Below are 27,932 nucleotides of genomic sequence, written 5' to 3'. Positions count from 1 at the left end.
GTGTATTACTGGGGCTCCAGCACAGAGATTGATTCCAAGGAGTGTCTTTTTAATTCCTGGTACAGAACTCCTTCTCTGAGCAACTATACCACCAGCTGTCTTTGTGTTTTTCCTTTTAAAACTAAATAGAACAAAAAAGGATTTGGCTGTCACCATTAGTTGGGCATTTAATCTCTTAAATCCGCAAAATATTTTGCAAAACATAAATAGCTTGTTACTTCTGGCCTGCTTGTGACCAGTGTTTTTGTTGACATAGCTCACATTTGAGATCACTTCAATGGTGTTTGTTGGTTTTGTCTGTTGTTTTTGCTTGTGCGTGGTAATTTGATCCCGGATATTGTAGTAGTCATTTAAGTGCTTGGAGATTTTTGACTTCATCACTTCTATAATACGGCATCTACTGGATGTCATTGGTGCATTAGAAATTCAAAACAATCTAACAAACATATTTTGGCTTTTAAATTTTGAGAGGGAATTATTCTAGAGGCTTCTTTGAGCTGCAGAAAATATCAAATAGCTCTGAAATTGCCTGCTTAAGTATATGAAAGGGGCAGACACAGGGATCCTAGCAAAACCACCCTGATGTTAATGCAGTTTGTACTGGCAAAGCGTCTTCTGCTGGCACAGTTTATTGCCTTTGGAGGATGAAAGGGGCAGTTGCTGGTACAACAGTGCCAACAGTAGGGCTGTGCCTGTCCAGAGCTCCCAGCCAGGAGCTGTGTCCCCCCAGCTCATCAAAGCTGTGCAGAGACAGATTCACAAAAGTACCTGAGATGAGTTGTTCAGGGGCTGTGTAGGTTTGTGGACTTTTTAATGTCCCAGATATCTTTCCAAAACAAGGCAGAGTTTGTGTTGGCTGAACTTTGGTCCTGAGACTATTAATACACACTGTTACACATCAGCATCCATAGTGCCTCGTAAAGTTGCAGATAGAACTTCCTGGCAGCTCTTGGAGAGTATTCATTTGCTAAAAGACCAACTTTGATGGTTTCTAAAATTTGCTTTGTCAGCTCTGCCAGGAGTCAAGGGCCAACTTGAATTGACAGATCTGTGAGGTGATGCCTTGGGCTGCCTTGTGGTTAGACACTTAATTCATTAAATCTCTAGTAAGGATGAGCAGGAACATGCTTTATTTAACTTCCTTGCTGTGTTTAACCTAATCAGTCTTAAATGGGAGTGTGAGACTAACCACAGGCTGGTGTCAGGGTAGTTCTTGTTGTCTTTGGTTGGTTAATTTCTGCTTTTGGGGCTAGGGGCTGTGTTGGGTGATCCTTCTTTTGGTAGCTGCCATGTCTTCAAGATTATGGGTGTGTTCTTATCATGTCTTACTAAGTGCACAGCTGGGTTGTCTTGAAGAATTACTTGGAAGTTTTGAAGGAAATTGGTTTAAGTCATTGAAATGAGTCAGCAATGAAATGGAACATTGTAGAAATATGGACAAATATTTAGGAACTTTGTGTTAAGAGTGTCTCATTAACTGATAACAAATTGTTCTATTGCATGTAACCAGTTCTGGGGATATGCTTCTGTTTCTTCTCACGCTTATGCTCACTGGAAAACAGGGTTTCCCAAAGATTCCTTGCCATAGCTAGACCATGATCTAATGCCGGGAAGCCATGGAAAATCCTTTTAGCAATAGCAGAGTTAGTGTACATGTTGGTGTCCAATCACGGACTGATAAAAGTAAATAGCAGATGCAAGTATTTTGCTTTCACAGTCCTGCCCACCCCAGGGAGCTGCCTAACTACTGTAGGCATCTACATAAATAATATAGATGGAAAGCTGGAAGTTTGGAGGTGAAAATGTCTGGTGAAAGGGTAGATGCCCTTTGGTAGGAAAGGGAGAAACTATACCAAGATCTCCTTATCTTGGAATTCACTTGGATCTCTCAAGTAAAACTGGTTCTTGCTGGATCCTGGGTGGGAGTTGTCATGGATGTGCCAATAAAGATTCGGCAATACTTTCCTTCTCTGCTGGCAGTAATCAAAGAGATTGTCAGGTGTGAGAGGGCAGTTAGAATGTTTTATTTTTGGGAAATAAAATTGAGGATCTTGATTCTTTCTTATGTAAAGCAATATGCAAATTTTAATATAAAATTAAAGACTTTCTGGCCTTGCTATCTTCATGTTTAGTTGAGCATTTTAGTTGATTTAGTTGACCATCTAGTTGATCAACTGACTAATAGATGTAAATTTAATTAAATGCAGTACTTTTCAAAAGCTAAACTCTAGAGTGATTTTGTATAAATTATGTCCAAATAAGCTGATTTAAAACATCTAGCCTTCTCTCTTACTGTAAGCCAGATCAATTATTCTGGGAAGCTGCCTGCATGCATTTTTTTCACCCCAAATGAGAAAAGATTAATAGGTACTTAGGTTTCAATACCAAAATGTGCCATTGTGTGATGTCATTGTTGTGATGGAAATGAAGTGAGGTGGTTTGGATTTTGGATGAAGCTCCAGTGCTGTCCTTCCAGCATAGCTCAACCAGCCCCTGCATCCTTTCTGCTTCTTTTCCTGGTGTCCATGACGGGAATAAAACTGAGTGACTGATTGTGAGCTGTCCTGAAAGCCCATGAATACACCCGCTTTTCTTTCACGCCTCTCTGGCTGTGCAGGTGGGAGTTGTGTGTTTGCTTCCCACAGGTGCTTCCCTTTGGCTAGTTTGAAGGGTTTCCCTGCTCCCTGGTGGCACTGCTGATCCTATTTAGGTGTCCCTCTGTCGCTTTTATAGGGAGCCTCCATGCCTGGTGCAGGTGTTGGGATTTTTTCCCAACCCAAATCTCCCTCCAGAGGACTTCAAGTACAGAACAGTCAACCACCTTTCCTCAAATTATTAGTCCTTTGTCATATCCCATTGAAAATGGCAGAATATCTAGAAATCCCAGGCAAGTGTTGGCTACATCCACAGGGAGCATCTCTGCATCATCTCTGCAGCCAGATAAACACCTAAACGTGTTGCATTTGCTGCATGTTGTGAATATTTACATGTTGTGCACTAGAATTGCTCTGTGTTCAGGCCTGAGTGGTTCTGCACAGCAGATGTGTTTGGTGCTCTGTGGTTGCTTCAAGTCTTCTGTTAGGATGGACCAGCCAACCTCAGCTCTGCACTTTAGTCTTCCTTCCACTGAAATTATTTTAATTTTTTTCTCGTATTCATTGCTTAATAATTTATTTAGTATTTGGTTATTTTAATGCCTAGAATGTGTTGCTACTTTGTGTGACATCCTGCCATGAGAGATTTTGTTCTGTCTTACAAATCACTCAACTGTGACACCAAGGAAAATGTAAGACTGACACATACGGTGCTGGAATAGGGTTTAACCATGTTTGTGATAGATTTTTCAGAAAGAATAGTGTCAATATATCCTATGCTGTGTAGAGTAGTCAAGTTACAGTTTGCTTTGTGGAATGATGTCTGTTTATGCATCAGAATATTGATGCTGGGCAGTGGGGGCAGCAGGAAAGCCCATCTTGAGAGGTATTTTTAACTTCAGTTTTAGGGGACAGGTGCATTGCAGAAACAAATACTGACTCTAGTTGAAACAGATGGTGACCTGTAGTTAGGTCTCTTTCTTTTAAAAGAAGAAATACAAGAGATTACAGTCATGCAGAATTTGATGTGTTCCGGTTGAATGCTAATTGTGACAGTTGCCTGTGGCTTTGTAACAGGGGTGGCTTTGTTTAGCCATAAATGTCATGGCCAAGGGGGCCAAATACTGTCCAAAGTGGCTGTGTGTAAACTGCTGTGCAGGCCAGCCATGTTGAAGCAGAGCTTGTTGTTTTGAGTGAATTTTGTCTTTGAGTTTTGTTTTTGAGTTTGATAAAATGAAAAATCCCTTCACAGAGCAAGCCCAAGGTTAAAGTGCTGAAAATGTGCAGATGCCTTTCTGCATGTCTGCTTTTATCACACAAAGATGCTTCTCCACCCTTTGCTGTTGCTGTACATTAATTTTGACTGTAGGGGCCCCAAATTTTTTGAACCATTGGACAAGCCAAGTTTTGGACAACTCTTCTCTGCTGTGCCGAATTCTGGCTCTTAGCTTGCTGCCCAATTAATGAGATATTTTTTTGCTTTTCCCCCTCTGCATTTTACTTTTATGCTCTCTTATTTTTTTTCAGGTCCTTCTTAATTATATGTTAAGTTTTAACCTCCTTTCTATCCCAGGCTCTTTAATTCATAGTAGTATTTTCTGTGACTTGCTGTCATAGAAACGAGGGCTTTAGGGGACCTTACGAGCTCGTGTAATCCATTTCACTACCTCAAGGAAAAAACTACTCTTCTTAGACCAACTCTGGCAGACGTCTGTCTCACCTATTTTTAAGAACCTCCAATGAAGCAGATTGCATGACCTCTCTGTGAGCAGCCTAAAATCCTGCCTGTTGCAGTTTAAGTCAGATTCCTTCACCAAAATGTCTCTGAAAACATATCCAGGAGCAAATTGTGTTGCCAATTCTCTAGTCTGCACTTTTACTTTTGGTGTCTGTTTTTAAACTTAACTTGACCCTTAGGACATTTGTAAATCAGTTCATTAGGCAGTTGCAAATCAGTTAATTTTAGTTCCATCTCGTTATGTGAGCCATACGGGTTGCGTTGCCACTGAAACCTAAATTTGCTGCTGTGCTAAATTTGCCATGTTACAGCTGCAGCCTCCTCAAACAGTCTTTGCCCTGGAAGCACCCTCAGAGTGTGAAAAGCTTGATTGTGTAGAAAAAGGACCAACTATGTTATGTTATTGTGACTGAAAACAGAAGCCTGCTCTTTGTTTCAGCTTCCCCTTTGGAGACACTGCTGTGGTGTGTTATCTCTTCCTGGACTGGTCTGAGCTGGCACCTTCAGTTGTCCCTCTGCCTGTCTTGGTGTCTTCCCTCCTGAATTAGGAGGATCCCTCCCTCCTGCTGATTTGCCTGTTATTATATATATAAATACTGCTTTTTCTCTGTGATTGGGCAAAGTAGCAGTTTTCTCTTGTTGCACCATATTTTTTAAAGATCTCTGCTTACGTACAGCCTTTAAAACATTTTTTTTCTCGCTGCTGTGAAGCAATCTGCTATTTGGTTTGAGAAGGATACCACAGGTAAAAAATTTGCCTTGTAACTTGGATAGCACCGTAGCAAATAAGTTGGCGTTGCACGTTTTCTGACTTGCAGGTACAAGCTTGGACCCAGGGAGCGTAGCCAGGAGGGGCTGGAAGGCAAAGCTGTGATGACATGTTCAGTATCCAGGTGGAGGGCCAAGAGGGCAGCTGCGCGGCGCTGGGTTGCATTCCAATGTGCTGATCCGTGGAACAGCGTTGGCATACGCTTTGGAAGCTGCTGCTTGCTCTCCTGGCTGTAGGGAAGGGGCTGAGGTGATGGCAGGGAAGTAAGGGGTGAGTCTCTGCAGAATATTTTCATATGATTGTGGCCTGTTCTGAGCAGGCTGGGCATTTGGAGCTTTGGCACTTCTTTCTGGTGTCCTTGTGTACCGTGCTGCCTCTGGTAGCTCCAAAGTTAATAACTCCAGTGTGGGTAGTTAATTTTTTTCTGCCTCCTTGATTCCTGACCTTCTTAATTAAGTTGTAGGGAGGTTATATTTTCTCACTACTTGGGGGCTTAATGGGGTGGAGACTTTGGAAACAGTTTAACAATTTCACATTTTATGTGCTCTAATGAATTTCCCAGGATTTTGGAAGGGTTGTATCCAACTTTAGCATCGTAATTTCCAGCGTTTTATTTATGCTAAAATAAGTTAGTGGTGTATTACGAGGCCCAAAGAGCCAACAGATTACAAATGAACTAATGAAGACATTGTTTCTCTTGGATAAAGGATGTGACTCATGGTTGTAACTTGTACTGAAGAACTAGAGACCGTGAGCTTCACCAGGACCACAAGCTGGCACTGGGGTTCCTCTTCCCTTCCTTGTTATTTCAAACCTGTATTTGATTTCAGGTGCAGAAAAAAGAGGGTTTGCAAGGACCAGAAACAACTCTGAATCTGCAAGAACTCCCCAGAACTTCGATAGGAAGAGGCAACTCTCTGAATCGCAGACAGAAACAATGAACAATTCAGACAGCAGAATAAATCCCAGACAAATGGGAACTCCCAGAGGTATTAAAGGAGTGTGTGTACATGCTTCAGGAATAAGCTGCCTTGAAGCCTGTGCTTTAAAAATGGGCTGGGATGAATGCTATTGACTTTAAAATGAGCTGTAAAAGATTGTTGATTATTTGTAAAATATGATTATTCCAGGCTTTTCGGTGTTCTGAAGTTGGGTGCCAGTATTTCTAGGCAAACTGTTCTCAGAAGTCCAACTTTAAATATAAAACTTGTGTACATATTCTGTTACGATACACAGACGTGTTTGGTGGGCAAGGTAACACTTCTGAATTTTTGTTTGCAGGAGGATCCTATGCTACTGTCCCAACCTCAGGTGACAGAAAGAATCTAAATAAACCCACTCGAGGGAGAAAGAAGAGTATATTTGAAGCCTACGTGTCAAGGGAAGATGTTTCAGCAGGACTGAAAAGGGGAGAGCTAATTCAGGTGCCTGAAACGTACAGTGTCCATGCTCTTGTGATAAGTGTGGAAACCACAGGCAGTTGTTGGAAATCAACAGCAGTTGGTGACAGGGAATTGATGTAGCACTTGTAAATGCCAGAGGAAGATATTTTCCCTTTCTCAGGATGTTCTACAAGTGGGATGGAATCTCCTACATTCCTCTGAAGTAGTTTTTTGTTTGATTGCATGTTCTGTAAAATTCCTGATCCACTCTAGGGATAAATTGCAGAGTTCTCATTGAATAGTCTCCTGGCCATGTTGGTCATTACTGGGGAGACACTTCCTTTTACAAATGATGCTCAAAACAACAGCAGTTGCTGGCAGCCTCTGTCTGTGTCAGTGTAAGCAAAAACAAATGCCCTTAGCAAGATACCTCTTGCTGAAATTTCTCACAAAAATGTTTGTGCTTCTTTTTGAAGCAGCAAAACTGCTGCCATCAGTAGGTAGCAGTTCTTTTCTAAAGAATGTGGGGGTGGACCTGCTGTCCTGTCTGCTGGATAAAGAAGATTTACATGAAGGTTGGCAGGGCTGAGATGGAGAAGAAGAGAGCATCCTTGCACCATGTTCATAGTAGTCTTCAACATGGTGTAACGTTCTTCAGGACACAACTGGCATCCTAGTGAGATCAGACTGGCTGGAGAAGGAAGGCAGGTGGAAGTCAATGAAGGCATGACATCCACACTGAGGCTTTGTTAACCCAAACACAAGTCCATTGCCATTTAATTAATGTTGTAGTATTGGTGGGGTTATGATACTTACTTTCATCAATACACTGGAGTCTCAAATGACATCACCTCAATTTTTGTTTGTTTTTTTTGTTATAATTTTATAATAATTCTTGTATATCATTATAATGGCATAATCTCTGGAGGTGTGATGAGGATTTTACATAAAAGACTGCCTGATTCCATCCTGAAGACCAATCTCATGCACTCTGAGCTTTGAGAGAAATCATATCCCTGCTGATCACCAGCATGGTCCACTGGGCTACTTGGACCTTAGGCCAGTGCATTTTTAAAGACCATCACAGACTTCTGCAATGGGAAGCAAATGGTGAGGGAGGAAATGGGAGCCTTAGACTGTGACTTCTCTCATGGCTGCACTGGCATATGGAATCAACTAAAGCTTCTGCCTTACCTTCAGGAGTGTTTTTGGCACCATTTTTGGTAACAGCCTGATAGTGTTAAGTGTAGTATGTGTAGAGTGCCTATGAGGTCAAGTGCAGCTGCAGATGAGGCACATCAGGCTATGACTACTACCTGAGAATCCCATTGAAATGCTGAGTCCCCACAGACCTGTGATTGCATGATCCCTGGCAAAGGAATCCCTAATTCTTGTAAATGTGTAGTGTCTACTCCAGGTCATGTGCTGCGTAACTGGAAGAGTCATATGTGCTTTCTTAGGCTCTGTCTGTTTTCCTTTCATCCTGTTCCACGTGTCAGGGAAACAATAAAGACTGTAGAAGCTAGATTTAATAATTCAGAGCTGAGTGTTAGATCATGGGCATCCCAGCTCAGTATTTCTCATCTTCAGTTCATTCGTCCTTATGATTTCATCAAGACCATTCATCACTGCAGCCTCAACCAGGATAGGTGAGAACCTGCTAGCAGCTTTAGTGAATGGATGAATATTCAGTGGTTTTTGCTACAATGGGAAGAGTCAGAATGAACACATCCCCATTGTGTTAATCCCCAAAAGCAGGGCATTGTTCTGGCATGGTAACCTGCAAAAAGGCTCCACAGGAGCCTATGGAAGGGGAGGACAAACCTATTGGTCTGCATCTGATGGTCCTGGGGAAACTGGAGTGTTCCCAGGCAGCATGACTCTCTGAACATGGGCTGTCTCCTGGAGCATCCTGGAAGTATTTGGATGGGAATTTGAGAACTCTGTTAGGGAGAAAAGAGCCTACCATAACACTGAGATTCTTGGAGAACCTTGGCAATGCAGCTGTGCAATGAAGTGTTCCTGAAAGTCCAACCCACAGAAACTCCTGACAGACCTGAGATTGCTCAGCTGACACACAAGTGCCATGGTTAGGCAGCCCTAGATCAGGAAGAGTGAAAGGTTATCTTTATGGGTGCTGACGTCTGACAGAAGTATTGATTTTGATGGCTTCTGGTGCTGTATCTGGCATTAGTCATGTTTTGATAAGCAGCAGAAGTGTGACCTGCGGATTCCTGGATTCATTTTGTCATGCGACGTGTCCGGAAGCGTCCTTCCGCAAGAAAAGGGATCTGAGCTCAGGCGCTTATGAGTGCACAGAATTCCCACTTCCCTGCCCTTCAAACTGCAGGGAGCAAACCCCAGGAGTATCAGGTTGGTGGAATCACAGCGGATAGCCTGAAGACAAACAAGATGAATAACTCCTGCATCGTTCCGTGAGTGCACAGTGATGGTTACACACAACAGATGAAATCAGGCTGTGTATGAAAGAGCATTGACCCAAAGGACTCTAATCATCTTCTGAAGCATCAGCCAGAAACTCATGTCTGCTCCACGCCTCCAGTGTCTCCCAGACCCTCCCTGCAGGGCTGCTGGGGTCAGGTGGAGTGAACAGAGATGCAGAGCCTGCTTTGCTGTTAAAAGGGTTTTTTTCCTTCAAAGGCTTTTGTGGATGCGAAAGTTGGGGTTTCCCTGGTTTTCATGGATTGTTTTTTCAAAAGAAGCCTTGGTAGCAATCAGATACCTGTGAACCCTGACCTTTTTTTGGTGTTTTGTACGTACAAACGAACCTAGGCATATGTGTTACAATAGTTGCTATAAACTGCTTGGTTTGGGATGCTTGAAGTTTAGTCTGAGTACTGCCTGCCCTGCGTTTAGCAAAGCAGCTTGAAAATTGTGACTCTTTTGTGTCTCACTGGGAAAGTTCAGTAAGGTTAGAAACTTTATTGGCAAGAGTCTGTGAAGCTGCCTTGAATCATCAGAAAATGTTTTAGAAACCTTCCTGCAGACCTTGTTCTTCCCTTTCATAACAAAAGCCCTAATGACAGAAAAACATTGATAAATATAGCAGCTATTATTTGCAAGCTATTGTAAAATAATACAACATTAGTGTGACATCATGAGACTCTGCAGCCAAATCCTCACCCCCTAATACACATATGAGAACAGTTGTTCATTGCAGATGGGGAGAGTGACTGGTTCCAGATATGATATCACAGCGTGAAATGTACAACATTGTAAATAGGATTTTCATGGGCACAGATAATAGGGCCCATCTGCTTTCTAAGATAAATTTTGTGAGTTTCTTGCTTAAAGGAAGAGCTGAAGTTTTTAAATGTTACTTGACGTAAGAATTCTAATGCTGATCATAATTAGGTAGTGCATATAAAATGCAGATAAACAGGCTGCACAATAAATGTGGTAACACCATGCTCCTCTGTGTGTTTGCTGGGGTTGGGCATCCATGGTCATATTGCTGCTCTGGTGCCTTCTGGGCCATGGACACAAACCCTGATTTTTCATGTGCACGATTGGCATTTACACCTGACTGATTGACAGCTGTCCCACACTATTCAAAGGACTGTGCAGAGGAAAACAGGATATCCCCTCATTGGCTTAGTGCTGGTAGGTAGAGCCACATATGGGAATTGACTCATTGTCGAACACAGCAGCAATCCCTTTCCATTTTTTCCTTTCTCTCTGTAGCAGTTTCTGATGACTGATTCTGGGAAATAGGTGGAGGACAACCAATGAGAGTTTGCCATGAGTGGGTACCAGTGCTAATAGAAACTGATGACAGCAAGTCAGCTCTCACTTTGCTTAAGCATAAAATACCCCAGGGTTTCGCTCAGTGGGTCATCTTTGTTTCCATGGTTGTTCTGGGTTATGCCTGCCATGGGGGCAAGTGTCCTTGTTAGTACAAGTTATGTGAGACATAAAATTAGATAGTGCAGCAAAGTACTCAAATAACATCTAAAGAGTATGGAATACATGCTGCTGGTAGTCTGGTGTTCTGTATTTGCTGGTAAACTTTAGCAAATAAGTGCAATGGAAAATCTTTATAAATCTGTGAATTCTTCAAGGCAGCAAAACTTTCACATGTGATCAGCTCGATTTCCTTATTGTCTGAGTGCCTCCCAGAGTACATAAAAAATTATTTGCCGCAGTAAAGTTTTAAAGAAGCAATTCCTGTGAGATGCTCCAATGATTGCTTAACACAGAAGTGCAAACAGATGGAATCTGTTCATATAATAAATTGGCTAACATTACTTCAAATACACAAGTGGAGAAATTTCTAAAGTTTCTTCCCAGAGCAGAAGCCTGTTGGAAGGCAGGTACCTAAGTTGTATTCTCATAAGATTCAAATGCTGTCAGTTTGAGCTGCAGTCACCTGAATGCCAGTTTCCAGGATACTTTTAGGATGTAAATGTGTAGCCTATAAGGCTTTGGTTGGCTCTGCCTTTCTCTTGGATGGACATGAGTGCAAGCAGCAAAACTGGTTGGTTTACTTTGGAAGGTTGATACGAATTTGTTGCAGGTGACTTGGCCTTTAAGCTGGCAGATAACAAAGCAGAAATAGATAGACCATGGAATTTTCAAATGTATTTAAGATAGTTTGCCTTTAAGTATGTTTAAACAGAATTTAATCCTGTAGACTTTAAATGTTTATTTTTGGAAAATCCTTTAAATTCTTTTTTGGAAATGTACTTTATTATCACAGTTACTGCTGCTGTCTGTTTGCAGGAACAGCCTAAGCAGCCAGAGCCCCATAAGAATGATACCTGCTGCCATGCAAGCTCAGCTTTTCTTTTCCTCTTTCCTTGCATCCTCCAAAATAAGCAAACCCAACATTCTCCTTTTCCAAAACAGAGCAAGCCAAATTGTTTCTATTATCCAGTTGTTAACAAAGCTGGTGGATGCTCAGCAGAAAATGTGTGAAAGGAACAGGAGAGCTTGGATCCTCAGTTCACCCAGTAGCAGCAACAACTAATGATTCAACATCTCTTTGATGACAGACTGCAGTAGATCAGCTTAAGCCTATCATGAAACTGCCTTTTGGCTTGAAATTGCTTGGATGCTAAGTTGTCAAGACTTGAAATGTATAATGGAAATTTAGATGTATCTCTCATGTTTCACTGTAGATATATTACCCACAACTCTCTAATTTAACTGGTGTTAAATAAAATTAATAAGTTTCAGGCATAATCTTTCTCCTTCTTTCCCTTTTTTTAAGGGACCCTTGAGAATAAATCCTAAGAAGTACCATGAAGCCTTCATTCCATCTCCAGTAAGTGTAATTTTATAATGCTTTAAAGTTCGTAAGTAAAGGTGTATTAAGATAGGAGTTATGCTGTGTACAGAAGGTCACTCAGAGGTGAATGAGTTGGAATAAATGAACACAATCTGGATTTTCTTTTATACCAAATATTCCCAAACAAATCCCACTTTCTCATACCTCCAAGAAACGCTTTGCTGGTGCTGAAGTTGGGGATACTGCAGGGTCCCACAGAAACCAGCTGAAGTCAGGTTTGAGGACCACCAGATAGCGTAATCAGAAACCCTTGGTTTATGGCTGCAGAGGTTTTATAGATTTTCCACTGATTTAAGTTAATCTTCCCTAAACAAATATGCTCTCCATTTTCGATCTGCTGCATGAGCTAATTTGAAAAGTCATTCCAGAAATAATATGCGTGATTCCTTTTCATGTGCCCGCTTTGGCAAGGGCTGTATCTTGGTTGGCTTGGGATGTGCTTCTGCCACACGGGACTGCCTTGCACCTCTTCTTTCTTCTTTCCTTATTTTGACAGAAAAGAAGGACTCTTGCAATTTCAGGGCCTTCCAGTCGGGAAGGTGACCTCACAGCTGGCACAGCCAATGCTTTTTATCTGGAACTGACTTGGTCGAAGTGTTGCTGTTAATGAGAGAGTTTTATATTGAAATGTTTTGCTGGTGTGGGGATGAGAAGGCAGAGCCTGCCCTGAGACAGTGAAACACTGGTTATGTTGTTCTCCCTGCTGCTGACAGTGCTATTGTTTTGGGGCATGGGAAAGCCTTGAAATTCATGGTGTTTTTCAGTTTATGTTGTTGATTTGGGGCAATGTTTTGGAGCTTTGTTAGAGAAGGTTGGCATTAGAGGGATGGGAAAAGGTTGGGGCTGCAGAGAATACACTAGCATTAACTAGAGGAAGTACAGCCACCTTTCTGGTACATCAGGAAGGAAGTGTGTAAGTGAAAGGAACTTTGATCCTTCTTTTGCCAGGTGTCCTTGTAGGTGTGGTAAGTATAAGCTGTTAAATATATTCTCTGAATTTACAAAATGCGAGGTTAAAAGAGAAGTTCAGCTACTCTCATGAGTTATTTGAATGTGAGGCTTTACCCCTAATTGCCCTTCTGGTGTCCAGCTGTTGCCTTGTGCCTGTTCTGTGTGCAGGAATGCATACATTAAGGAGGGCTAGCAGAGGTAGTTATCTCAGCTATCTTTCTACTTTTCTGCCCTTTGTGGAGATGAATATCAGAACCAGCAGAATCAACACCTGGATGAAGATGACTCTGGTTGATGTAGGCACAATCCTTTAAGACAGATGCTTTGGGAAGCTTATCCTTTGTATAACATGATTTACCATAATGGAGGGGTTGCAGCCTTGGTGTTCTGCAGCACTTCCCATCATTGCCAGATGCTGCAAGAGCTGCAGCTGTGAAAAATCACCCTTTCTTTTCTGCTGTTGATGAGGGCACTATACCCCTTTCACTTCAGCTATGACTTGGCCGTGGCTTCATGGAGTTCAGTGCAACAGCTGTTCACCTTCTGACACCAGAAGTCCCTGTGTGTTTCTTGCTGCACATGTGCTCTGTCTCCTCCTCTCGTTGCACGAAGAGTTGAGGGGAAGGCCCAGGGTTTTTTTCTTGAAGCTATCCAGAGAACACACCCCAAGAATTTAAATCTCTGCCTCACATCTCATGTGTTCCCTGTGCAGGGTGGTATGGTATGAGGTGTGAGTGTGAAGGATGGTGCTGCTGAGCATGAGTGACAGTGACTGGAGCTGTGCTGTGCTTGTGAGAGACACTTCCAGAGGAGATGGAAGTACTGCAGATCTCTGTGAGAGGAGGATAGGGAACACTGCTGGAGATATTTGCAGAGATAGCCCCATGCTCCCTGGAGGGGGCTGTGGAAGTCTTGAGGCCATTGTGGCTGGTAGAGTAGATGCACTGCAGGGACAGCTGAGACTTTGCAAGTTGTGTTCTGTTGTCATTCAGTGCCATTTTAATTGCATTAGTAATCTGAAGTGTCAGCTGTGCAGAGGAAAAAGTGCACAAATTTTCTTGGAAGTGCGTAAGTTCACTCAACAGTTGAGAGCCTGGAGCTCAAGATACAGAGATGTTTCCTTTTGGAGGGAAAACCAAAAGTGATGGCAATTTTCTAATTGCAGCTTTGTTGCAGACGTTGGAATTAACTGCTGTAAAATAGGCGTGCATACACATATCTAGATTTGTGTATATGTACATATAACAGGTATTGTTTGGAAAGAGTGTGTGGGTGCAATTACAGACAAGACTCTTGCAGAGTGTGGAGATGAAGCTTTAACCAGATGGTGTGGTACATCAAGTACCTTTACAAGGAGTGGAAGAAAATGTCTTGTATTTTCATGGACACAGGAGAAAAGGGAAAAAAAAAGTGTAGAGCATATTATTGCGAGTGCCAGCCTGTGCCCTGCAGCACAGAGCAGCCACAGGTACAGACAAAAGAAAAACCCTAACTGAAACCAGGAATTTGCCTTAGAAAGTGACTTTGAACATTTAATTTTTATGTATATGATGGATTTAGGTAAAGAGTTGGAGCTGAAGGGAAAGGGTGGAGAGAAATACGGAATAAGACCATGTGTAAAAAATCTGGCTTTTTGAAGAGAACGGTTTCCAATTTGAATTATGTTGGTCGAAGAGGCTTTGCAATTTTTCTGCATCTTGTCATGGGAGGCAGCTTTCACACAGCTGTTGAGCCGCTGCTGCTGCTTTTCTTTCTAAGAGTAATTTGGTCTCTTGGAGGACAGCCTTAGTTTCACATCATGGCAGGGTTCTTCCTTTTATTATTTTGGTATCTAAGCAGAGTAAGATACTTATGTGATATTTGGGCTTCATGTTTTCCGGTTATAAAAGAAGTTTTTCTTGGACACTGAGCATGCTGGTAGCTCTGTTTGGATTTATTCACGCATATGAAACTCAGGAGTATCTGAGAAACAGCTGAAATTGTGATTAAGACTTTAAGTCTTGTGAGACTGTTTTTTTCTTTGAAAGACAATGAAGTTCTAATCTGAAGAAAGTCAACCTCCTTTTTTGTACCTCAAAACTATGGAAAGATAACTCTCAGAAAAAGTATTTAAACTGGTCATATTGGTACTAAATGCTCACATTGTTTGACATGTTCATTACACTGTAAACAAACACATGGAATTTTTTGTATACTGAATTCTGGGAAAGCAGAAATGAAAGCAGTGAGAGCACGGTCAATAATTATCAAAAGAAAAAAAAAACCACAAAACAACAAAACTGGCAATCCTTTAAAAACTAAAATCTTTGTGTTGGCATCTTCAGGAAACTTTGTTCACACCATGAAGGAAATCTCCCAAACTAAATCTAGAGTAACAGAATGCCAAACATGTCTGGGGTGAATAATCATAGTATGTGCAATTAGTAGAGGCTCTTGTGCAAGGACGCTAACCCAGAATATTCAGAGAAGGTGTCCTGACATGTCTGTTACAGTAAAAGATCTCCTGGCTTGCAGTTGGCATCTGTGGTTGTCAGTACTTGGGATACCTTCTTACATAAATTGTGCCAAATGCAGAATATATGGTGTTAACTCCTTTGAAAAAGAAGAGATTGCATCCCTCACCACAATCCAGACCACCTTCACAGAGTGCTCTGCTGATCCAGGAGCTGCGTGTCCCTGCTTTCCCAGCTCACCAGGAGAGCAGCTGGAGCTCTGCATGGAGCGCTTTGCAGAGACTGCCTTGTGAACAGTTCTGAACACTGGTTTTCAATGTTTGAGGTGGGAAATTAATGTGTCAAGAGCTGTGACAGCAGAAAACTCTCTACCTGTTCCCAAGAATAACTGTAGAGGAACTGAGACAACACATCTTGAGGGCTTGGCTCTGTCTTGTGTAAATAGTGTGGAACTACGGTACTGGCACATCCATACAAAGGTGCTCATTTGCTAAAAGTTCCTGTATGTTAGAGGGCATATGGTGAATCTGTTTTGTTCCTGTGCACAACTGCAGGATGTTTGCCTCCCCAGGGTGTGTGTCTCTCTTGATGGCAATGTTTTAAACCCCATAACAACAACCATGATTTAATAAGTTTTGGTCTGGCACTTACTTTTCTTCCTCTTTGACTAGGATGGGAGCCGCGATATCTTTATTGATGGAGTGGTTGCTCGCAACAGAGCCCTGAACGGTGACATCGTGGTGGTGAAACTGCTTCCCAGGGATCAGTGGAAGGTCAGTTCAGTGTGTTTTTGCTGTGATTTGAGAGAAAGAGTTGATTACAATTTTCATTACTAAACTTGTAGGGCCTGAGACAGAGAACAGAGAATTTCCTACAAATCACATTAGCTAAATTGAGTTTATGCTGCTGTTGATTAAAAGACTTTATCCATTACAATGTTTGGAAGAAGTGATACCTGAGGCGTTGACACCTCATTCTTTGCATGGAATGGCCTTCATTATCACTGTATGGGAAAGTCTGATGATGAGGCTGATTCCAAGCACAGTTGTCAGAGGTGACTTTTGGTATCTGCTATTTGGCTGTCTTCATGCTGTGGTGTTTTAGATAGTGCTGTGTAGGTGTTTGCAATTGCTCATGTATTTGACAAGTGTTGTTCACAAAGCTTTAGTTATGATTAACTCTCTCTAATTTTTGGGTCTTCAGTCCATGAAAAGCTTATCTTGTCACAGCTCCAGATTTTGTGGTAATACCCTTCTTAACATGAATGAAGCATGTGTGAAATGACTGGAGCAATACAAATGTGGGACAATTGCTTTCATTTTCATGTCTGAGGATTTCAGTAAGATCACTGTCTGGGGTTTTTTTTATACCCCACTGATGAAGCTTCATTCCCTAATCAAACTTTGTCCTTCCAAATATCTGGATAATTTTATCTTGTTTGCTGGTTTATGTTTTAACACTACTATGCAAGGGCAGTTTTTGCTCCCTTTCTCTAGTTGCTGGGAGATGAAGCTACAGTTAGCAATTTTAACATGGGCTTTTACATGTAAGCATGACAGAATCACCACGAATTGTTTTCCAAACATGGTTTTTGAACTCTTCTTAAGAGTTTAAAGACAGTTGTAGATCTTTTGGACAAAAGTAATGGTAAAGATGTTCCCAGCACAATGGGGGCTGGTCTGAACTACTTTGGCCTGGTGCTTTTACTCAGTCTAGCTACCTTCTCTGCCTGTCTTTGTTGGAAGCTATGTGATTTTAGACTTGCAAATGCAAGACTTCTTGCCAAGTCTGGTCATTTGCTGAACCTTCTACCTATTCTGTTAAATCTAATAACAATTGAAATGATGGTTTGAGACATATTAGAACTTGTCCCTTCCTTTTAAGTATCCTTATAAGATGAGGGAATGACCCGAGTATTTATTGACACACATGAGTACAATACTAAACCTGATACAAAAGGCAATCATCAGTGGGTTCTAAGGTATTACAGATATATCCATATACAAATAAAAGAAAGAGGTCTGCTGCTATCTTGGTAATCTCTGAGAACCAGTTTTGAGGGTCAAAGCAAAATTTCTTCGATAGCTATTCAAGACTTCAAGTCAGAGTACACTAAAACTATATTGATAACTATGTGTTTTAGTTACCAATTCCATATAAGCAAGTTATCTTTTGTATTAAACCATTTCATATAGATGGAAAAATGGAATATTTTGGATGCTTGGATCCTTTGCCAGGACCTGCCAGTACAAGGGCTTCTTTGTAGGCTTGATAGAGATTGCCTGAGCTGGAAGCTTTGTCTGCAGTTTTCCATTTATATCCGTTTCTAAACAAAGATAATGCCTCTCCCTCTCTCTTCTATTCTCATACCTTCATATGTTCAACAGTAATGATATTTTATGAATACAAGAGGAGGGATTCAGAATGTTATCCCTGTTCTGGCAAAATGCATGAATAAATAGAACTGTTAGAGAAGTGGCATCTGACTGCAAGGAAGCTATTCAACAGACTTGAGTGTTTTGTAATATGATTATGATTCTTCTGTGGTCAATTTACCCTTGCCAAATGAAGTAGCTGGAACATGCCAGTCATATTTTTCAGCCACACAGGTGCTGCCCTGTGTAGTCTCATTTTTTGTTTCTTGCCATCAACAACTCAATCAGCGATGACATCCCTTTTCCCTGGCTCCCCAAATCTCTTGCTATGTACTCATGTTTGTATTAGTTCTTTGGGAAAGGTGCCACTGAAAGATACTGCCTTCTGCCAAGTAATTCATACTGATTAATGATAAACTGTCACAACCTATTTTAGGTTTTTCCATTTGTTTAGTCTCATGCTGCTGCAAAGCTGCCACTTAGGTGTATTGAGGGTTTTCTCCTTCCCACTGGGCCTTTGGAATAAGCTGAAGAGCTTCAGTTGTTTCTCTGAAAAATGGATATATGGTATAACAGATGCTCTCAGAGGAGGCTTTACAGGCTCTGTACATATTGGTTTGTTAGGATTGAGATGCGTGTGCTGATTATTTTTATGGTTCTCTATTCCCAACACATTACCCTGTGCTCCACCGAGAACTGAGCTGGGTTTTTTGCTGTTGTACCAGTTTCTTGCACAAGATAAGGCTGTTGTTTCAACACTGAGTCTGTGCCTTCTGGGTTTCCAGCACCCTGGATTGCCTCTGGATCCTCTGAGGGAAGATCTTCCCATTGCTAGTGCAGGTGCTTCCATGGACCTTCTCCTGCAGTCACAGTGTATTGCTGTGTTCCAGTAAAGCAGGACTTAGCTGGCACCTCAGCAGTTTATATGTGTAAATGGGAGGAAAAGGGAAAACCTGTGACTGGTAACAAGCTATGGATTGTGGACAGAGAAACCTGTCTGTTTGCTTGAATTGCTGAGAAAATTAGGAGCTGCCCTGTCCCTGGTGAGTTGGTCATTGCAGGTGAAGTGCCTGTGAGGGAAGAGATACCAGCTGGAGAGCATTTTCTTCAGGGACATAACTGTGTCCCTCTGAACTGTAATGGTGGTACCCTACACACAGGTATAAATGCCACAGTGAAATGTAAGGGGATGGTGAAATACTGCGGATGTGTGCTTATACTTTATGTAATACCTTCTTGAGAGAGACAGCAATGTTTTTTCTCTCCAGCCTTCTACTTCTTGGCTCAGTGGTGGGAAATTTATCAGGCTTGAATTTCTCAACATCGTGTCCTTCCCAGCTTGTGCATCAATTGCTTGGATAAGCTGCTGTGTCCTCCCTGTGCTTTTTCTGTCTGCTCTGTTCACACATCCACTGGGAGAGCTGCGCGCTCTTCAGTGATGATCGGTTTGTCAGTTCATAATTCTCTGCTTACTATTAGTTCTAATCAACAGCCAGCAATTTCAGTGTGGCACCACAAACTTGAAGGAGAGACCTTTTGTCCCTGAAATTTGTTATCTTGCTCTTCTGAAGGAGGTGGCCATCAGCTTCCTGCCAGGCTTGAGCGGTCTGCGTTGCGGTGACCGCATTTGGAGGCTGAGTTTCAGAAGTTCCTCTCCTGTCCTCTTGTGTTACATCTTGGGAATATTGAGGTGCTATGGTAACTTTCAAATATTTAGCTTTTGCAAAGTAAGGTATTTGACTTAGGCTGTTTTTCCAGGTACTTAACCTACTCTTAGCGAATGAAGTCAGAGTATCGCTGCAGTTTGCAAGACTGTCTCCCGACTTCAAGCTGTAGGGTTTCCCTGAGTCTCTGCCTTTATCTCCTGGAAGAACATCACAATAAAAGACAGCCAGTGACAGGATTTACCTCAGTCCTTGTTAATTACTGTGATAAAGAAGAAAAATGGTGCTTTATTTCTTGACTGATTTTTACTGCTTTAACTTCCACCCCTGGGTTCTTAGTATATTTTACGGAGTTGTGCTTACATCAATTTCAGAAGCTTCAATTATACAGTGGTATAATTACTGAAGTCAAAGAATATGTTGATATTATGATTACAGCAATATTTTGTAGGCTCATTAAGGAGGGAAGCAGTGTGTCAGTATAGAGAATAAACCTAACCTGTTTTTCCTTACAGCCTCTTTTTGCTCTTTTGCCACCTGCTTAATTGCCAGACAGAATTTGTTTAATTTCAGGTATCTGTTTTGGTTTTTCTTGCAAGATGTAATTTCTTTTGTGGAAGGAAATAGCATAATAAGTCATTTGATATCACTTGGGGCTTGGATTCCTGGCCCAATCCCTGGTGCTTTTAGAGTAGTAGTTTATAACGTGGAATGTTTTTCATGACAACCGTCTCATGTATTGCACGCTACAGCTGAAATTTTAGTCTTAGTCTGAAAATAGTACCCAGACAAGGACTTGGTGCTGCCCAAAACTTACAAAAAAGAATTTTGGGGTCTTAATTCCCTATTGCTTCCTACAATATGCCAGTGAGGTCTCCATTTTTGCATAAATAGTAGATAAAATAATTCCTGATTAACCTGCAGTTTCTCAAAAATTAGTGCAAATTAGTGCCTCTGTTGTTGTTTTATGAATAATTTCCTTATCAGCTTGCAGTACTACTTTGCACAATTTCCAGTTCTTTTGATCTTGACAGAAGGTCTCTAAAGCCAAGGATATAGAGCTGTTCATTATGTGCAGTGTGTGTTGCTGGATAATAGGATAATGGGTCCAACATTTTAGTCACAAAGTGCCCAACAGTGATAGAAATAGTAATGTTTCATAGCTCATGAAAGCACATGTTCTGTTCAACACTGAGCTGTCAGATGCAATACAGTGCAGCAGGAGATCTTCAAGCTGCCTCTTCTGAGCCATACATCACAGATAAATATTTAAACACTTTCTGTACAGAAGACATAAAGTACAATTCACTTTTCCCAGCTGTGAGTGCTATTGGCATAATTACAAACAAATGTGAAGAAGGAACAATTTGATTTAAGCAGTCATCACAAATATCACCACATATAGTTTGAACAGAGCTACGTATCCTGGCAAGTCACTGCCTCCCACTGTTGGTGAAAATCTATGAAGCATTAGTTGTCCAGAGAAGGATGCTAGCTTTGGATTTGCCCTGCTGAATAATAATTCATTTCAACCAAATTCTTCTGAGACTCAGTTTCTTCTCAAAATCTTGCAGCTAATGTAAGGATAACAGTAACTCAGGAGGGGATGAGGTTCTTAGAGGGTTATCACAGCAACCCTGTTTGAGTCTAACAATCAAGAATGTTGTTTGGAAACATTACATTCATAATAATAAAAAAAAGTTCTGGAGAAGTCATTATTGAAATAGTAAGTGTTCTGGCACACTAAAAGCATTCAAGTGTAATTCATGATATTCAGAAGTAAAGTGGGAAGCCTAAGAAGCCAGCTAGGAAGATGTCCAGAAAAGCAGAGCTCTAGCAAATCTGAAAGGTTGATGGATGCTGTAAGGGAGGAAGGGCAGTTGTTTTGGTTTTTTAGTTTGTTTTGCTGTAGGCTTTGCAGTGAGGGCTGGAAGTTGATGGTCACACACAAGTGTTTGCATATCCCTCCCCATCTTGGCAAATCCCCAAACCACAAATTGGTGGAATCTGGAAAAGCTTCATTACATGCTAACTTTCTAATTGTGCCATTCTTTGGATGGCCACATGTTGTTCCACACTGCTGGGCCTTTGCTGTGAGCTGGCGTGGCTCTTCCCAGGCTTTGCTGAGCTGCAGACTGAGTGGGTATGGAGTAGCAATGCAGTAGATAGGTAGCAGAAAAGCTGAGAGAATAGGAAGTGCTGCTCACTGAGACGTATGTGGCATTGTATTTGCTTTCTCACAGATGTTGTTATCACATTTTGTTAATCAAATATCACTTGAAGTGAATCAACCGACATCTTAACAGTCAGTTTTACAGCAAGCACTGGCATGCTCTTTATGGTGTATAATGATGTAATTACTGTAATGATCTGGATTCTGTGAGATTGCCATGACCCAGTGCTGCATTCAGCCCTTGCTCCCCCTGCATGTGGAAAACAAGGAGGCAGGAACACCAGCCTTTTGGATGTTGCCAGCAACCTTGCCTTCCTGAGCAGGGCCTTTCCTGCCTCTGTCTCTCTAATGGTAAAGCCAAAACCAGGATCCTGAATAATAAAATCACTAGAAAGGTACAGTACAGAGTTTTTGAAGAGTCTGATACTCTTTTTGTTCCTCCTCCTTCTGTGCTGAGTAAGAGTGATATTAAAAGGCAAATTGTTTGGTTAGGTAGGAAGACAAACTTCTTTTTACTGACTGTCTGCATCCTGTCCTACCAGTGCAGACAGAGTCACATTGCAGCTGTGGTTTGGCTGCACAGGCACAGAATAAGATAAAAACGTTACTCTTAGGTGAACAATTAAACACTAAATAATCATTCATGACATGTGGTCAGTTGTTACATCCCCAGTGTAATAATAGCAGATGGGGATGAGTTTAGGCTGTGTGAGATACTTCTAAATTTCAGTGTGTGTTGCTCAAAGAGCTTCATCTTGCATTGAGGGAAATGCTTTTGGGGCATCTGATCTTACTTTAGAAGAGGAGTCAAGCCAGCATTTAATACCTGGTGTCTGCTCCTGCTCACTACTTTTTTCTTGGTCACATAAATATAATCTAGTACAGCAAATTGTTTCCTTTAACAACTAACTTTTCTTCAAGTGATTGTTTTAAACTTTGTTCTTCCAAGTCTTCTGTAAATATGCACACATCACAGTAGATTATTCTTAATCCAATCTCTTATATAACCACTATCATTTTGGACTTTTCTTAGTTCTTGGTTCCTGTGGAATTAGTATTTCTTAGAACTGTTTGTTTTTTGCCAGTTTGGAGACTTATTTGGTGATATCACATGAGTATTTGGAGCCTGCACCTTATAAGAGTCAGGATACCTGTTGTTGTGATGGGATTGGTTTTTAGAAAGTCATGCACATTAAACTCACTTAACTTTTTATAAATGCTTTCTTGAGAGCCTGTCCAGATTTTCTGTAGTGTGGGTTTCTTTCTGATCTGCATAATGAAGAATAAATTTAAATCATCTGTACTGATACTAAAAGTTTCATCTGGCCTAAACTTGGTCCATTGAATGTCATACTCTGTTTTTTTTTTTAAGGAGACTATATTCCTAATTTAGCTTGATAGCTGGTGAAATGAAGAGCTGCTACGACACTAAAAACCTGATGATCTTTAAGTCCTGAGGTGATGTGGTTTTGGACTGTATCCCTAAGTTCTGAAGAATAGGAAAACTTCTACATATCTCTTTGCATGTTTGCTCTTGTTATTGGCTGTCAGAGAAACAGCAATTGGCTGCAGTATTTACATGTGGTCAAAGCTACTGAGGTTGGCTCATTAACTCTTTTCCCTTGTTTCCTTAACTCATGTTTATTTTTCTTAAGGCCATAAATCAGAGGGACAAGGAATCTAAAATAGAGGTGATTTATGTAAATGAAGAATTGCAGCTGCTGGAGGAGTGACAGGGATTTTTCTACAACAGGTTCTTTGGGGTAGGATGTGGGACCTCATTTATAACCACGTGGTTCTTGGAGATAAGAAGGATATTTGTCATCAGGGATGGGATGCATTAGATTTGTTGTTGGTAATTTGTAACCATCTAAGATAAAGGTATCTGCAGTCTAATAGGTAGGTTTTGAGTCAGCATGCTGCTCCTTCAGGGAGCTGGAACAGTTTTGCCTTCTCCCAGACACTGTTCCTGTGTCTTCCTCCAGATGAGACAAAGCGCAGCTGGGTTGAGGAGATCTCCTGGCCTCCCACTTTCTCCTGGCCTGGCTTTGTGATGTTACTTGCTTTGAGGGGGATCCCTTCTCCTCAAATTTCTGAAGCTTATGTCCTAACTGCTGTGCACATCACAAGAACTGGGAATGAGTCTGGTCTTGGGACACTATCATGCAGTACAAGGTGGTCAGTGACTTATGTGCATCAACAGCAGCTTTCTTAACACTGCTAACACAGGAAGTGTTTCTTTCTTGCTATTTGGTATTATCCTTCAATACACAAATCAGTGTCCTGGAACCTGTAGCTGTGATAGTCTCTGTTTCTGCAGTATCTTGAAGAATTGCAAGTGATACTTTGAATCAAGTGTCTCATTTAAAAAGTGCCACTCGACACTGAAAGAGAAATTAAAATTCCTCCTGATTATCTTTTTCCACAAATTCCTCACAGCTTCAGTAGCTGTGGACATGACATCATTCCCCAGCATGTGCTCGCTGGTAAGACATCTGCTGTGGGTTTTTGGAGGTCCCAGGTTCTACCTGCACTTTCCAGTTTTTACCCCAGCCTTAACTACCTGGAGGCTCTTTAAAAAGTGTTGGTAACAATCTAAGAAAATACTGCAAGGCAGAGCTGATCTACCAACATTGCTGAAAAAGGTGGTTTCCTTACTTTCTCACTATTTTTATTTCTTTCTCATTGTTGGTTTATTTTTGTTGTCTGTGTTCTGTCATATCAGGCAATATCTGCTACATGAAAGTAGGTCTGTCTGTGTTGCTTATGAGCTTTTTAGGTTTCCAGTATGCTATTGATTCATCCATCTTCAGCTGTGTCACCTCCTGGGGTTGAAGCATTTCTTTGTTTTTAGCTTTGTCTAAACTGTTTTGAAACAGAGAGCAGTGCCAAAACACATACTTTTAATTGAGCAGCTTTGGAAGTGTGAAAATGAAGTCTTGGCATGATCTAATTAGTGCTTGTGTATTTTGGTCACAAAAAGTGACTGGCGAAGAATTCCCCAGACACGTTCTCTGTTCTGCCTGAAAATAATCCTGCATAAAGTTGTATATCCTGCTTAGTTCTTGTTGGTGCTTGGAAGTCCTGACTGTTATGCTTTCACTAATTAGCTGCCAGGACGTCCTTTTCTTCTCAGTCTCCTTGCTTCTGGCTTGTTTGTTGGAATGAGCATTGGCTACTTTTGCTGGCAAGCTCTATAGAAACTGGCATCTCTCTTGTGATCTCTTTCAATCCCTCATGGTGTAATGTTTGCCAGGTTGGTGCTGCCTGGGGAAAGTCCAAAGGACTTGTGTGAAGTGGAAGGAATATTTCAGCAGCTTCTCTTTCTTCCTGACCTGATGACTGTTCAGGGCGTGGGGAGTTCTGGTAAAAGTCTCAAGGACGGTAGCTAGGTCACTCACCTCTGCGCCCTCCTTGAATTTTTTTGCAGTAAAGTAAATTTCCGCCAGGTTTTATCACCCCTTTTGATGTCAGATTGGCTAGGGTTTTTTTTTTTTTTTCTTCTGTGAAGATCAGGTTTGCAGCTGTAGCCTCTTGCAGTAACTACAACTGCTGTGATGATCTGGCTTAAATTTGCACTTGTAGCTCTTCTCCCTTTGGTGCAAGTCTCAGAGCTTATCCCTTGACAAGCATCCTCTCTAAAGGGTCTATGAACAACAGATCTGGGCATAGCCCAGCTGTGTCTGACAGTCCTGTGGGACCCATGTCCTGCACAGCTCACCTGCCTTGGGAACAGGTCTCTGCCCACTTGAACAGTCTCTGTCTTGCCCTGACCTTTAGGCTCGTGCTCTAGGCAGAGCAGTCTGGCAGCTGCAAATCTTTGCAATGCCTTTCCATTCAGCTTTTGTCTTGCAGTTGGCCCTTAAATGTACAACTGGCTTGCTGGCAGCTTCCTTGCACTATCTCCATATTAGAGCAGCATCCAGAGGGAATGTCCCAGCGCTCCTTTCTGGTGACTGTGCCCGGCTGTGTCACCTGGCTGGGAGCAGAGTTGCTGCCTCCTGGACTGTGCAGCATCACCCCTGAAGGAGAATAAATGGCTAGTCTGGCTCTAGTTTATTTATCCAGCTGAGCAGGGAGCTGGTGCCATGAGAGAGTGCTGTGTTGGCAAGACATCTGGTGCCTGAGCTGCTCTTCATGTCTGTGTTGTACCATGTAGACATACTCAAGGTTAATGGATGGCTGTTAGTTTAATCTGGTTTAATTTCATAGCTGTGCTTCATGTATAGTCTGAGCAGTATTTTGACAGGATGGCATTACTTTATCTACTCTTTCTTGTTTCCCTCCCCGCCCCCCCCCCCCCCCCCCCCCCCCAATATTCCTGAAGCTTTTTCTAAAATGCTTTATTCCTTTTCTGTTCTGCACAGTTGTTGAGCTGTGGATGTAATATGTTTATCAGCTGAGATTCGTGTCTTGGAAACTTAATTTACCTTTTTATCTAATGCTTTATCACTAATGGATGGTAACATTTCCTGGCAGGATATGCATTGTTAAAATTCGTTTGTAGGAACTCAAAAAGTAGCATAGAAGAGGGTGGCTCCCCTTCTGTAAGGTTCAAAATTTTTGAAGCAGAAAAGGAATATGCTCTTCATGGTACCTGACATCAGTCCCACTATCCTACTTTCCCATGGGGTGACTCCTATCAGTGCTGAGATATAACGGAGTCCAAAGACTAGGTGTGGTGGCAGCTGTGGCTGTCAAGTAGAGGAAGAGCTGGGAGGGGAAGGCTGGCCTTGTCAGGGCAGTGTCTCCAGCTACACAGGAATTTCCTATGAGCTGATTGAGACTTTGGGCAAACGTTTTGCTAACAAAAAACCACTACCACATGTCAGAATTGATTTTTTATTTTTCCCACCATTGTCTTTGCCACTGAAGCAGTCAGCATTATCCAGTGGTCAGTTATCCAGCTGTCTGCCCTCTGGACCAGCAAAGCCACTCAAGCACTTTAACAACACTGTTTTTTTGGGGATGAGTGGCACATCATTGCAGCAGCCAACTTCAGTGACATGGGAATGGCCCTGGGGCCTGAGGCTTGGCTTTGAGCAATTAGTTGCTATGATCACAAATAAATGGATAGACTGTGCTTCACAGCTCCAGTTCCCAAGCACTGATTTCTGTTAAATGCTTTGTGAAAGAAAGGAAAAAATAATCAAAAAATAATCTGCAGTTAAATTAATCTCCTCTAACAATGTCTAATGCGTTCTGAGGACCGGTGCTTGAGGGAAGGGCGTTGTACAAAATGACAGACAGCAAAATAGACATAACTCTTTGTGCAGGGCTTTGAGGTATTAGGAAATAGAGCTCCCAACACTGGCACATCAGCCTCTGATTAAACACTGTGGTTTCACCAGCTCAGGATGGATTACTTTAGAAAGCACTAAGTATTTGTCAAATACTCTTCCTGCGGATACTTGACATCCGGATCCTTTTGTCTACATGGACTTGCCTCAACACCTCTGCTTCTCAGCAGGCTGGGTGTGCTCCCTCCTACCCCTCCTCCTGGCCCCAGTGCCATGCCCTGCACTGTGCCTCAGTCTTAAATTCTTGCATAAAAGCAGCTGGTCGCACAGGTTGGTCTGTGTTACTTGGGTGAGGTGAGGGACCAGGATGAGCGAAAATACTTTCCTCTAATGAGCAGCTCTGTGTCCTTGAGTCTATTAAAGAAAAAACCTCTTTCCCTTTGCAGATGTGAGGAGGGTATAGCATGGTTCCTATGTCCTGGCTAGCAAGGTGCCCCAGGAAATGCTCTTTGTTTAAACTCTGTTGACCATTTCTAGTGTAAAATGTTTTTCCAGCTGGATCCATAGCTGGATCTACTGTACATTATAGGGTTATGTTACTAAAAAACAAATTATGAAAAACATCAACATTATATTTAAAATTTGCCATAGGTATTTCTTCATTAGTTGTTGCCACCTCTTAAAATTTTTCAGGTCTGTTTTTCAGGGTTAGTCAGACCAGCACTGAAGTATTGTCCTGCCTGTGTTGCATCCCCTCAGCTCTGAAATGAAAAGTAATGTGTTAGCAAAATCACTGCTCTTCCCTAAAATATGCCAGGGGAAGTTGCTTTATTTCTTTACCAGGAATACATAACCTTTTCTTCACAATAAAAATACGCCCTCCCAAACATTATTTGTTTTTCATCCATGGTTGTGAAAAAAGTTCTATCCCAAAATTGTCATAGTTTTCCAACACAGTTGCTCTGATATTCTCACTGTGCAGAAATAAATACAAAATAAATGAGTGAGCTGTTCATGTGTCATTGATAATTGAAAACAAATATAGACAGAGATTTTTTTCAAATTTTGCAAGGATGTTTAAATCATGCCTTACTGCATTACACATTACAGGATATTTATGCTTGTGTTAACACTATAGTTAAAGCTGGGGTTAGTCAACCTTTCTTTGTTACAGGATTAGAGAGGTAAGTGCAGGTCTACAGTAAAGCTTGTTTGGAGCAGAAAACTGAACTCAGAGGTTTGTTTTGAAGTCAGTGTTTTATGGACAAAGTTTGGTAAGTCT

The 27,932-nt window shown here is 41.6% G+C and overlaps 1 protein-coding gene across 3 annotated transcripts in view; it reads left to right on the top strand.

Moving 5' to 3' along the window:
• Nucleotides 1-27,932, top strand: part of DIS3L2 (DIS3 like 3'-5' exoribonuclease 2) — a 180,860-nt gene that overhangs the window by 12,268 nt on the left and 140,660 nt on the right. For 2 of the 3 annotated variants that reach the window (XM_041405987.1, XM_041405988.1), the window contains exons 3-6: nt 5,932-6,090; nt 6,383-6,525; nt 11,717-11,770; nt 15,870-15,971. In XM_041405987.1, coding sequence (XP_041261921.1) covers nt 5,932-6,090; nt 6,383-6,525; nt 11,717-11,770; nt 15,870-15,971 — 458 coding nt within the window. Of the gene's footprint in view, nt 1-5,150; nt 5,372-5,931; nt 6,091-6,382; nt 6,526-11,716; nt 11,771-15,869; nt 15,972-27,932 lie in introns of all 3 variants that reach the window. The other variant, XM_041405989.1, reaches the window with a different exon arrangement.

This window comes from Onychostruthus taczanowskii, unplaced genomic scaffold (assembly GCF_017590055.1).
Source record: "Onychostruthus taczanowskii isolate IOZ18803 unplaced genomic scaffold, ASM1759005v1 scaffold24, whole genome shotgun sequence".
Taxonomy (NCBI): Eukaryota; Metazoa; Chordata; class Aves; order Passeriformes; family Passeridae; genus Onychostruthus; species Onychostruthus taczanowskii.
The sequence above is the reverse complement of the archived record's forward strand: the minus strand, read 5'-3'. Positions and strand labels throughout refer to the sequence as shown.